Raw genomic sequence first — 14,140 nt, 5'->3', positions numbered from 1 at the left:
AATTTTCCCATGACACTGAATGAGGAAAAGTTTAAAATCTGTTCATTTGACTCCGAACATGAAGCATTACAGAAGTGACAAAGTACATGGACAGAAAGTGACTCACTGCTTCATTCCCAGACTGCACGTGTGGGCTGAGGAAACAATACTGAGCAGTGTTGCTACCTCCCCCCCAACCAAAGCCCCTCTAACAGACTCTGATTAGCATAAGGCCTCCTAAACAATAGAGAGAGGCAGTACAGGAAAGCCAGTACACATGCTTATAGACCTAAAAAAAACAAAAACCCACATATGCACAAATGCTTTTTTTTGGGTCTTTTTAAAAAATCTTTCTCGGGACACCTACCTTTCCCTCACTGTCTTCTTCCAGCATGAGCGACTGAACCACTCTTTCCACAATCAAGTCACATGACCAATTGATTATGGAGAAGTCTAGTGTGTGTGTGCGCAACAGAGTAAAAGACAGGGGAGGGTTGTGTATCCCAATGAAGGGGTGGGTCATCAGAATTACAGAGTGGGGAAAAACAAGTACCATGACGCAACTGCTTACAAGGACCAATAAAACTGCATCACACCCATTTGCACAGAGTACATGTATACATGTACACACACGTAATATTGATTCCAGAACATGACTTTTGATTTGGACTTTGGATTTAGAAAAAAAAATATATCTTGGGCAAGACATAATCTGAAAATAAAAGCAGCAGCAGATGCTGAGATATTCTGACTTTTAGACCCAAGTATGGGCCCAAAATGCAACTCAGTAGCGTCTTTTGTTATGACTGACAAATGACCATGTCTTTCAACACAACACATCAGAAATAGACCTGCTTCTTTAATCCTTCTGAACCTACATATGTATCCTGTGACATGATGCAGAGATTAATTAAATACTTTTATGCTTTTACGGTTTCATATTTCAATCCTCATCTGCTTTGGTACAAAGAATAGTAAGAAATTAATCTGTGCTGCCTCTTTGTGGTAAAAGACAGTAGTGCAGCTCTTAGCATTTGGAAAACCTATGGTGTTCCACTGTTTATCCCTCTGTCTGTAACACATTTATAATGGATAGAAAACCCCGTATAATCACATTTTAGATTTTTAGAATGACCAATGAAAGAAAACCTTTAGCTAAAATAAAACAGTCTTGCTGAGGCAAGTTTCCAAAGGGGCCTTTAGCTGATACCAGTGGTACAAATTATTGGATCTTAGATAGTACTAAGAATTAAAGTGTTACACAGTGCTGGACCTGTGGAACTTACTGAAAGGCAAAATTGAGTCTGTATGAGTGAGCGCTCACCTTGACAGGAGAAAGTGAACATATGCCTCCGGCACATACTGCGCATGATCTTCACTCTCAGGGAGGAGATCTGATTGGTAAAATGGCTGTCTGTCAAACTGGTATCGAGCATCTGTCTCATACTGACACTGGCCATCAGCTTGATACTGAGAGCACTGAAGTTCAGAAGCGCATATGGAGTTGGAGTCATATCCATACTGGCTTTCAGCTACGTACTGACACTTGGAATCTGGATCGTCCAAGCTGTACTCGGTCTTAGCTCCAGCATCATAATAGCTCTCAGCCTCCTCAGACCCGTACTGTATGGCTTTGGCATCAGTTGTAAACTCAGCATAGACATCTGTGGTGTTTTGCTGGCCGTTGGATTTGGTATCTACGCAGGCTGAGTGCGTGCTCTGGTTTTCAGTTCTTTGGTCAATGTGGTGGTAGTTGTAGCCATACTGGGTTTGACCCTGAGTTACATTCTGACTTCCTGTCCACTGAAATGCAGCATTCTCGTTGGTTGGCTGGGATGGCTGCCGGGATGTCACATCTTGGTTTCTTCTGCCAGTGGAATAGGTGATCGGGGATCAGTGCAGAGAGAAAGAGAAATTCATAAAGAATTGTAAATACAAATGGAGTACAGTGAACTTCATCCATCTGCATCTGGGCTACGTACTTTTGAAATACACAAAACTTTTGAGTTCCACTTTAATCAGTCCATCAAACACACAAACTCTATCAAATGCCCAGTACATTCTCATTAAGACCATTTGCTGGCTTGCGAGATCAAATTTTCATTGTGAAATTTCTTGAGCTTGTTCAGTAGACTGTTGTGTTTAAATACCCAAGGTTCACACTAAAGGTATCCTGTAGAGATCCTGAATACTAGTAGCACTATGGAGCTGTGTTTTTAAGAGTGGGCCCATGTTTCGTTTGTTTTTGTGCATATGCACGAGGAAACACACGAACATGAGAACACAGCAGATGTGATGTACATTGCTGCCATTATTCCACCAATGTAAGAAACAGCAATGCCTCAGCAATGGCAGGGAAGAAAAGGACTTCTAGCAAGGAAAACATGGACATAAACAATACAATTTCAAAAGTTAAAAAACATCTGCATTAAAAATGATTTCTGAGGAGGGAAATAAATTAAACATGTTTGTTAGGCTTTAAGGATCCAACAAAGTGTTTTGGTGAGTAACGCTGACTATAAACTGAAAGTTTGTTTTCAAGAAAACTCCACAGAACACTTTTAATAATGCTTAAATCTAGAGACAGACTGGCTACTGCTTTACAACTAAACATAAAACACCATTCTTTCATATAAAGCCATACCTTGTAATACTCGTCTGCAATAAGAAACAGAGTAGCAGACAGTCTGCTTTCCAAACAATTACACAAAAGGAAACAAACACAGACATAAATACATTATGTACTCCTTGCTATGTAAAGTTGTAGCTGCATGGAGAAACTTTTATTGTCTGATACACTGGTTAATACTTATGCACACACTCATACACAGGCTTGCATGCATACACTCACACCCACACCTTGTAAGAGAGCTAGGGGAGCTGTCTCCATCAGCTGTGGTGGGGCTCTAGCTGTAATGAGGCAGGTAATGCATATTTAATGAGGCGTAAACAGATTTATAAACACACACACACACACACACACACAGAGCTGTAGATGAAAGCCTGCCACTGAATACATGAAATACAACCACATACACATGCAGTTTATTTCTTACTCATACAAACATGCTCACACACGCACGCACACAAAGACACACACTTACACACAAATCATCAAACTCATTTCCTCAGGAGGGCCTTCTTAGCTTTATTTTCGACAGTCTGTTCAACGATGCTAATAATCCTCTGATATACAGACTTCATTGAGAAAGCTGTAGAGATGTAAAAACCCAGCAGAGAACTAAGGGAGAGTCCAGGGAGAAGTGGTTGGCACATGTGCATGTGTGCGTGTGGAAATCTCAGAGAGCCCAATCTCAAAACCTTGGAAAATCAAGCCAAAACTATCTGCATGGCAAGATGTACTATACACTACATGTACATGAGAAAATATTTGCAATTTGGGTTAATCAACCTTATAAGATAAGTACATGGTCTAATAACTTTAATATTGTCTCTTATTATGAAAGATAATGCATTTGCATGTTATTAGTTTTTAAGTGTTTGTACTCACTTTTGAATAACAGTAAATGTGACAGAAACAGATCAGCAAAGAGCTTAAGACAAAGCATATGATTTGAGGTGCATTGCTTACCTTAAAACAAGTGAATAGCTATCTTGAGAAGCTTCAAGGCTTCCAAACTGTTGGTCATTAGACCGTCTATGACGTTCAACAGTCCTTATAGGTTGTCTATCATAGTAATCCACTGTATTCTGTAGGAACCTGTCCTGATTAAGATCAAGTGTTTGTAAATCTGTTTGTTGAAGTGATGAACCTCCACTCAGCTCCTCAGTGAAACTTAGCAGATCACAAGATCCTAAATGTGGTCTTTCTTCTGTCTCACTTTGTACTTCCGGCGTCCGTTTTGTCAAGGTAATGTGCTCTATATCAGTTTCCTCCTCCGGCTCTTCCTCATCATTCTCCTCTTCCATTAAATCTCCAGAAAATGGTAATCCAAGTCCTCTTTCAGTAGAAATACCTGATTCACTTAATGGGGTGCCAGTCAAAGAGCTGGTGTGGGATACTGAACTGTTAGTAAGTAAAGGGGATTGTATTTCAGATATGGTTTGAGGTGTGTCCTGTCTCTCTAACTGACCCCCCCAGTCTTCAAAGTCGCCCAAAGAAGTCGGACATTGTGGAGGTGCAGAGGGTGACTGCCCACCCTCATCTGAATCTTCCATCGAGATTTGGGAATGGACATAAACTTCCTCTCTGGTTTTCAGGAAGATATCTGATGGATATCTTAATGATGGAGACACACTTCTGGCCACCATGCTTGAGTTATTGTCATAGTTTCCTTCTTCTACCTGAGTTTGACTGTAACCTGTTGGTCTTGAATCTGACTGATGAAAAGCTTCTGAGGTATTTTTTGATTGACTGGGACTGATCATTTCTGGCACCATGTGATGTTCAGTGGTATTATCCAGATTTGCTTGGTAATGAGTGGATAGGACTTCTTGATTTGGCTCTGTATCTGCACCAAGTGTACTCTCAGTACCTCTGCTCATTTGATTTTGCCTACTTTGTTCTATGTTGTCCTGGTGATTCCTATGTGTAGCTTGAGCCTGGGTTTGCAGTACTGTGGCAGCATAGAAAAGCATGCCAAATGTCTCCATGGACTTTCTTGTTCTTTCTGATTGCCTGCCACCCTGTTTAGGCCTATCGTGCCGCTCTCTCTCTAGTTCTTTTACTGTGCCAGACACAACAATGTAATCCATTTCTAGGCCTGAAGACGAATCTCCGTCAGAATTGGACCTGAGTTCGTCTCGACTAACTGGGTGAAGGCTGTCAGGGCTATATTTCACTGTCTCTCCCCTCCCCCCAGAGCTGGAGCTCAGAGACATAGTTTCTGTTATTTTGCCGTCCACATTTCCATTGCTCTTTTTGTTAGGCCCCCCTTGGCTTTCAGTGGTAGTTCCATCATCACTGTGGGCCATTTTGATTGGCAGATCATGTGATAATGAAGCTGATTCTGAGCTGTCGCAATTCTCATGACTTGGGGATAATGATTGGTCAGTCTGGATTTGAGTCTCAGAAGCTTCTCCTAGACTTGAAGGATAATTGGCTGAGATTTGCTGAGTGACGGAGGAACCGTCCACTATAACAAATGGGGAATAATGACTGGGTTGCTCTATCCAGTCAGCCTCTTCTGATCCTTCTCTGCTTTTGTTGTAGTACTTACTCTCAATTGAACGTCCCTCACTCCTTGTCATGTGACCTAACTCACCAGTTCCATCAAAAAGGAATACTTGGTTGGCTGACTGTTCTTTATCTGAAATTATTGCTCTGTATTCAGTCTTTCCCAGGGGATTAGCCTTCTGGTATTGATCGTGCGTCTCATCTATCTGAATAGGTTCGGTCACAGCTATAAAAGGGCTAGACTGCCCCTCTAGCTGTACCATGTCTACTACGGGGCTAGCAAAGGTCTCAGGGGAGGATGTCAGGCTCCACCCACCAGCTCCTACATTTTCATATTCTGAGGTGGAGGTGGCAATGCCAGGGACAGGTAAATCCCACATGTTAATGCCTTGGTACGGGGAAGTCCCATCTTCTGAATGTTCTGATGCCAATATCTGTATAATAGACTGTTGGGTCTGAACAGTCTGCATGTCCTCATCCCCTGTTTCTTCACACTGTGTTCTACCTTCTGCAGCCTCTATGACTATTTTCAAATTATGTTCATTACCTGTCCACCCCACTTCTTCAGGAGTCTGACTAATTATATTACTCATAGCTCTCTCCCCTTCTACAGTTTTTTTTTCTTCCAACTGTTTGCTTGCATGTGTCTCTGGAGAATCACTGGCGTCCATTGATCCCATGTGACAAACGTCCTTTCCATTTTCAGGTCCTTCTGGGCTTGTTATAGTGGAAGAGCTGTCTTCCTGTATGGTGGTGTTCCACATCTCCATTCCACCGTCAGAGAATCCTGGTGGACTTTCGACAGATGTGCCACCCACAAAACTGTGGTTCACCCCAGAGAAAGAACCTGAGTTTTCAGAGAAGTTGTCAGGGGTTGTGAGAGGTGATAGACTGTCATCCCGGATTGTCATATTCCACATGTCTAGTGATTCTGGGTAAGACGTGGTGGTTCCGCTATCAGATTTGAGAAATCCATTTTGAGCTGAATACGTCCAAAAGTCTAGGAGCTCCATCTGTCGTTCTCCTTTTTTTCCTTGGACCCCTTCGTCCTCATCTTTAGATGTGTCTGGTGTTATAGTCTTTAGGATTGCTTTCTTCCTTGACAAAGAGGCTGTTTTTTCAATGATACCAGCTTTACATTTTCCATTTACCTCCTCCTCTGGTGGTGTCAATTGCAGATCAGCCAAAGTAACAGGGTTCCACTGATCCTTCAGCACAGAATCTTGGTTCCAGTTTTCATATGATTCAGTCTGCTCGATGACCAGACTAAGCTGAGGTTCAAGGCTCTTTCCCCTCTGGTGGGCATTCTCTGACTTTAAGTTATCCTCCCTGCTTTCTCTTTCTCTCATGTCAATGATTGACTCTTTGCCTCCAACTTCCTCTATAATATTCAAAGGGCTCTCAGATTCCATGGTCCTACTCCAGGCATTATTATCACTTGAGGACAATGCTCCTTGTGTATCAAAGCCAAGTTCATCCCACGTCTCTGACAAGGATGACGACACACTGTCCTTGTGCTGTAGGCCATTGATCCTTTCAGCTATATCTTCTGGGAAGAACCTTACCCCGCAACTGCTGGGTGGGCAGCTACCTACCAGGCTGTTAACTGGAGTTGGAGGTACCACAGTCTCAATCATCTCATTCCCATGAATTTGACCATGGTGGTCAATTGAAGAATTTCTACTTTCAAGCCCGTCCAGTGAATTTGGAGCAGAGAAATCCAGCAAGCTCAACTCTTCAAGTTCTGATAAGTTGGAGCTCCCTGCTTTTCTTTCTCCCTCATCTCCTCTTACTTCAGAATTTGCCAGTTCCCTTCCTGCTGGCAAAGACTGGTCACTGCTATGTAGTGGGTCAAAACTAAACAGGTCAAAGTTGTCACTCCTATTTCTGCTAGAGTGGTGCTTCCTCCTCTCAGGTGGGACAGGAGGGGAGAGAGATGACAACCCCAGGGGAGAGAGGTTTCTCAGGAAGAGTCCTCCTGGCCCTGCTGTTGGACCTCCTGCTATAACCTCACCGACTGGACTATCATCACTAAGGAACACTGAACTCTCCTTGGAGGACCGGCTGCTGCGGATGGTGGTCATACCGCTGTCAGGGCTCACTAGCTCCCCACCAGCATTGACTCCTACAGCTCCTGTGTCCTCTTCACCATCTGTCATCACCCTATATGAGGAGATGAAACAACACTGTTATTGAATTGTCTCAATGTTTGCCTAAAATTGTGTATAAATAATATTTAATCTCAAATTTCTTGTTTTGATAACTTTAACTAACACTGAATGAAACAAAAATAAATTCAGGAATGCATTTAATACCTTGCTATTGCTACCACATCTCCACTGACTCCCTCAGCCCTCTCTATGTCAGAACCATCCATGTCATTGATACCAGATGATCCCTGGGAGAACTCCACACTGCCTGCTATTCCCTCCGTGGAAGAGGTCCTACTGCTGGGATGGCAGGCTAATACAGAGCTCCGCCGGTCCACAAAGTCCTTGAGGAGGCCCTGCATTTCTTCCTCCAGTAGAGGAGGAGTACCAGAGGATGAGGAGGTGTTTATAGGGATGTGGTAGACCTGGAAATTTCCCCTAGCCTCCAGTTCACCAGAAAGAGACCAGCTGAAAAACTCTTCCAACTCACAGCAGATCTGCAATGAGAGCCATTTCAACTCAATATCCTATGTTTTTCTAATTTGTTAAAGTTTTTTTCAAATGACATTTCTAGAAATGCTAACTGACAAGAGTGAGAATGATGTAATTGCACTTCTGCCAAATTGCCAAGAACAATTGTTCTGGTTTGTGACCATCATCTCCTGTGCAGCATTACCCTATTTAACATGCCACACCTCTCTGGAAACCAAACGTCAAGTACCTGCTGCGGCCCTTGGGAATTTAGCAAATGAAATATGTTAACATGGGATTCATAAAGATGTAAAAAAGGAGACAAAAGCAGACATTACTGTTTCTTTAATTAATTACCAATAATCAGAAACACTGAGTTGTGTCTGATTTACCTGGTTTAGGATATCTGTGTTGTTTGAGTAGACAGCCACCTGTTGGCAGGGATGTTGAACTGTATCATCGATGGACAAGAGAACCACCAGACCATCATGGCCATGGCGATGACTGAATGATTTCAGCCTGTCCACATAACCATGCCAGTTCTGGAAGAGAGATTAGAAAGAAAAACAAACAAAGAAAGAAAAAGAGGGAAGGAATCAACATCTGAAATATGTATGGCAAGCTGTTAGATAGATGCTCGGAGTTCGAACAGTTTTGAACTTATATTATTAATTAAAAAAAAATTACAAAGCAATTATTACATTTCATCATAATAGTCTTAAAGTGATTAATAAACATTTCCTAACATTTTGGTTACAGCTGTATGGGAAACTTTGTTAGACCCCTGCCTTTTATTGCGCATACGATTTCATTTTTTTAGTAAAACTGAAGTGGTTTCAAGTGAGCCTTCATCTGTACTGATGAGAGACGAATCTGTCAAAGCGCACAGAGGGGTAAAGAGACACTTTGTGATTTATTGTTTAGAAATTAACTGTTTGCTCTTAAAACAGCCACCATGCACAGATTATGGTAATTCAGTGGCAGGCACAATGATTGATCGATGGAAAGTTGCATTAATTAATTGTTTTGTTTGTCAAGGGAACTTGTTTTTCTTTTTCTCTGAAATGATTAACAACGTTAGGGCAACCATGATTTGCAAAGCAGGGTTACACAAAGTGTGCAATGTGATACTTTTGAAAACATATTTGCTTGATTAATCTAGATTTGTTATACAACTGTTTGTTTTGTGAAGTTCTCAAAATTGTTGTTGTGCTTATTTAAGTAGCCTGGCATTCATGAAAACATCTCTCTTTTCTTTTCCATACGTCATATAGTCCAATGATCTACTTCACTTTGAGTATGGGTAATTTTTTTTGTTTCTGTGTGCTCTGTATTACAGTGTGTGTGGTCCTCCTCTCTGCTTGAGCCTGCGTGTGTCTGAGTGCATTTGTATGGGTCCACTGAAATGACTGATGAGCGCTTCAGGCGCTGTATCTGCCCAGGCTGTGTCAATATTAACCTGTGAGGATGAGGGGGCTACAGTACTCCTCCCCCTGTGCCTCCCTCCACCCCTCCATCCTTCTCTCTCTCCACAATATGGCTGCTGTCATACTAAGGCTCATCAATCCTCACAGACACACACAACTGTCACTTCACTGACACTGCAATTTCTCAACACTGATATCCTGATGAGTGCAATGAAACCTCCTAAGATTTGTTAAAACACACATATTCACTCACTTAAGTACAAACACACAAGTGAAAGCACATGTAACCCTAACACATGAAGATACACACATAAATCTACCATTTGTCTACTGTAATCCAAGTGCATGAACAAATGTACCAGTATGTACACATATGAGTTCTGGTAAGGCAATAAACTCTTCATGATTTACAGTACAATATAAACAGAAATGGTCAGATGATGCCGATACTCTAAAGCTACTACCCAGCTGCGTGCATATGCGCATACACATACTCGCACACACGGACAAGGAAATATAGTCAGAAAACGAGCAGAGTGCACATCTCCGAGATAACACGCAGGGCAACAGTCTGTCTGCCATTTGGCTCTTAACTGAGTAAATTACTACTCATATTGCCTACCCCTCCTCTTTCTCCCTCTTTCTGCCACCCCCAGATACACAGATTGCCATTTCTTATAAATTACCAACATGTTAGCTATAAAAATCCACTTGCTAACTGTCTTCGCGAACCTTAGGGTCCAGACAAAGAAACCTGCATCTCACTTGTTGAGTGCTTGGTAAGCTGTCATATCACAAACTAAGGGTTCCCTGATATTCTGATACTGCAGATATTTCAAATATTCAAAGTTTTCATTTTTTAGATCTTATCAGGGAACAGAATGCTGTTAACATGGCTGCTTTGTCATGAAAGTACTACCACAGAGCTACAGAAAATCAAAAAGTGAGGATTATTGTCACTTAGTAATGGTCAGTATACTTGTTTTCAGTTGTGAAATGGCGCATCATTTAGAAATCGTGAGTATGGTAAACTAAGTAGTCGTCTAGCAGAGCAGGCACTCAGATGAAGTAACATTTGTGGGAAGTGATGTTTCAATGATGCACAAGTTTGTTATATCTGTACTTCAGAGATATATATCATATCTGTAATTCAATCATTTTCTATACTCGAAAAGACAGTGTGAAACAAAAGTAATCTCTGTTCGAGTTTCCAACATAAAATTATAGAAAACAGAAAAAGCAACAAAAACAAAATGAAAGACATATTTAAAAAATAATGAGAAACAAAGAAAATGTGCACCATAACACAAAGATAGTAATACAAGTACAGCAGTATATGAAGGTTTTAAAACAACTTTTATACCCAAGACTAAAGGAAAAATAATGTGTTGACTATTTGTGACGGTGATAGTGTCAGCATGAGCTGTCTGGTATGGCTTTGTTTTAGCAAGACAGTTTCTTTTTTTCTTTTTTCCTTTTTTTGCAGTCATGGGTTTTGATTTGTTGGTCTTGAGGTGTGGAAATATGAAAACTATGGCAACAGCAGTACCACTGAGAATATTAACATTAATATCTCAGTGGATGATATTCTTCAAACCCTCTTAGACATGATTTCAGAACTACGTGAATATTAACCCGTGACTGACGGGATGAATGGTCAAAAGCAGTTGAACCCATGTCCAGTATCACATCACAGAGAGCATTTGTGTGGGAAAATGGAATTATTCTTCCTTCAGTCTTTCCATTTGTGCATCAACTTCTATGTGCATCCTGTTTCTCCATCACATGCGTGCCACTGTTTTTCTGTCACTTTGCCTGTTCACGTCTTGCTTTCACATACTTGGTCTTTCTCCCACACTAGGCCCCACTCTCCACAGACACACACACACACACACACACACACACCCACCCACCCACGCACGCACGCACGCACGCACAGCCTCCCTCTCTCTTTGGTTGTCTTTGCTCCACAGGTAGCAAGTCTTTAGCGGCTGCTTGCAGTTCTCCCAACCTGCCATCATTATGCACAATAGCCTTAGGTACAAAACTCGGGCCTCATAACTCACGCCCCGCGCGCGTAAATTCCCGTGCAAACACAGTCAAAGCAAAAACACATTTCCTGCTGTCGCCAACATCTCCGGCAAAGAATTAATCAAGCGTTCATCCATTTAGGCTCTTTGCATACCCTTTCCGTCAGAACACAGAACGCTAAGAGAGTTGCGAGTTCTTCTCAGGCGATCGTTTCGCCACCCTGATGAATCCATCAAGCGAGGTTTGATTTATACATCTGTCTGTGATCACAGCGGTACAGCTACAGCAAATGGGGTGGCAAGGAGCGAGCTGACACCACCCTGCTCAAACACACGCATGCAAATGCGCACACACGTGCAATATATACCATTTACCACACACACATGCACAGACAAACTCTCAGATGCATGTGCTCACAAACCAACAGCTATACCCTCTTGTTCACACTCATGCGCACACGCACATACTGCTTGTGAAGTTTTGGGAAGAGACAGAGGGAAAAGGGGAGGGGGGTATAAAAGTTTGCAGAGAAAGAAGCTCAAAAGTCTTTCTGTCTATCTATCTCATATGGGCCTTCTCCACATGCTTCATTCACTCAGCTCTAAGCGCAGGGATTTGGCGGCCAAGATGCAAGCACTGAGTCTATAAATGTTTTGTTTTGTTTATTTGTTTGCCCTCAAAGCCAGAGGAAGCCACAGGGGGAGAACAAAAATGGGGGAAGAGAAAGAGCGAGTGTTTCAGAAGAGCTGATGAGGAGGAAACAAGCAAGTACTAAAGATACAGTATGATTACTTTCCTGTGCAGTGGTTCTCCAGACCTGTTTAAATGCCACATTTGTGTATATGTAACAAATTATATGTGTTGCAGCCAAACAAATTTACGATAAAATATTTCATATTCCAGATAAGTGATATGCATCTTTGTCCCCCGCTAATGTGTCTAAACCATGTAAAGAGCCACAATAAACACAACACTGAACAGAGTAATAACATACCATCGGCAAATCCGCTTCTGTAAATAGATGTAACGTGTTTGTGCATGCAGATTTAGAGGTGGAATGCTTGAAGCATCTCTCAATCTGACATGGCTACAGCTGTATGAATACTGTCATCAAGAAAATCTCTGCAGTGCAAGAAAGAAAGAACCAGGAAGTCAGAGAGGAACAGAAAGATAGAGGGATGGAGGGGCGGGGCACCCTGGCTTCCTGGTCTTCAATCTTAGTCCCTGGGAGGCCCACCCTGCACCTGCTGTCTCCTAGTGCCTCTCATCAGAAAGGCATTTAGCGAGTGCTGTGGCTGCGGGCCCCTTCATTAGCGAGCATAATTATTTGTGCAAGTGGTGTAGGGCAAAACTGGCCCCGCATAAACAAACAGAAGGGCCAGAGGACTGCGAACAAACAATGCAATCAACGTTGACAATAAACGTTGCCAAAATGAGACCTAACGCAAACCTCGGATGCAGAGATGGACATGTACACATGCACACACAGAAAGAATAAAACAAACAAATCTACATCAGCAACACAAAGCTTTATCAGTGAAAACGGAAAATAGTAAACAACATCCAAAATAATGTTAACTTGCATGCAAAAGATTTGACTTGATTTTGTTTACCACACAGAGAAAACAAACAGTACTACAATTATTATTGTATCATGGTGAAACATTGGATGAGTGTGTGTTGATATCAGAGTTCAAATAAAAATGCAAACTTTTATCACTTTATGACCTTTCCCCTCTCTACTGTCTCAAGAGTGGAAATAGCTGAAGAAGACAGAAAACAAAGCACTCTAAAACATATTGCAATAGACGTCCATATTAACACACAAATAAAACACACTATTCACATATTAATGGCTGTGTGTGTGTGTGTGTGTGTGTGTGTATGGCTGCGAGCCCCTGTCCTTCCCACAGTTCATCAACTCCACAGCGTGATAACTTTTCATCCGACCAAAGCTTCATCTGCCAGCGCTAATTACTGAGCCATGAAAACCTCTGATACACAAACACACGCCCTCATTGGCACGAAAATGTGAATAACGTGTTTTGGTGTATTTGTGTCTTTATTAATTTGAGCATCATGTTAGTGTTACACAAAACCTTTTAAAATGGCTTCTCTATTAGATTATATCAACTTAGCAACTAGCTGTTATGTTTTTCACATCTACAGGTGATGCTGGGCAATGACTGTGTACCCTTGAGCAAGACAGTTGACTTCTATTGGCTCAAGTGCTGCTAGCCAACACAGTGCCACTATCAGTCCATTAGACAATATAGTGTTTCTGTGTTCCCAGTATGCAGGGACAAAAACAGCTACTCTTGGAAATAAGACACGATATGTTTCTGTCACAACATAAAAAACTGACATACAAATATATATATAAACAATAAATAATACTATAACTAGAAATGATAAAAGGCTATTGATCATTTCTAATAGAAAAAAAAATAAATAAATCAAGTACTTTTATTTCTTCCTAAAAATACTTTAAAGCCTAACCAAAGCTAATAAATATCTAACCTATCAGCGATTTTGTACAATACACTGTTGACAATGATAAAAATATGGACTGATTTAAAAGGAACATGTATTTACCTTTATTCTTCCCTAAAGTTCCCATCCAAGCAGAACACACAAGCTGGATGTTTGACCACTGCAACTCATAAGAAATTCTTACACTGTCGCTTATAAATTATGGCTCGTATTTATTTGCTCAGTTGCCAGATGTCAGCTCGAGCTTGTAGTTTGCAAACCACTTGACAGCAAGCCAAGTTGTTTCAGTCTGCAGTATAAATTACAGCCCAGGCTTCAATTATCACAACAATAAAAATACAACATTAAAAAAAGCAGCCTGTGCTGAGCTGATGCACTGTAAGATGTTTACTTTATTTCACTAAAATTCTCTCTCAGTAAGATTCAGCAACTTTAGACGTAAATTGTTAGAC

The 14,140-nt window shown here is 41.4% G+C and overlaps 1 protein-coding gene across 1 annotated transcript in view; it reads right to left on the bottom strand.

Annotated features, from left to right (window-relative positions):
• The window catches only part of LOC120805719, a 38,932-nt gene that overhangs the window by 10,329 nt on the left and 14,463 nt on the right, over nt 1-14,140 (bottom strand). The window contains exons 7-10 of the mRNA XM_040156216.1: nt 8,130-8,279; nt 7,432-7,763; nt 3,572-7,279; nt 1,304-1,846 (exon numbers count right to left, since the gene is read on the bottom strand). Of these exons, the coding sequence (XP_040012150.1) occupies nt 1,304-1,846; nt 3,572-7,279; nt 7,432-7,763; nt 8,130-8,279 (4,733 nt within the window). The remainder of the gene's footprint in view (nt 1-1,303; nt 1,847-3,571; nt 7,280-7,431; nt 7,764-8,129; nt 8,280-14,140) is intronic.

This window comes from Xiphias gladius, chromosome 19 (genome assembly GCF_016859285.1).
Source record: "Xiphias gladius isolate SHS-SW01 ecotype Sanya breed wild chromosome 19, ASM1685928v1, whole genome shotgun sequence".
Lineage (NCBI taxonomy): Eukaryota > Metazoa > Chordata > Actinopteri > Istiophoriformes > Xiphiidae > Xiphias > Xiphias gladius.
Note: the sequence above shows the minus strand (reverse complement) of the source record. Positions and strands in the feature narration are given on the sequence as shown.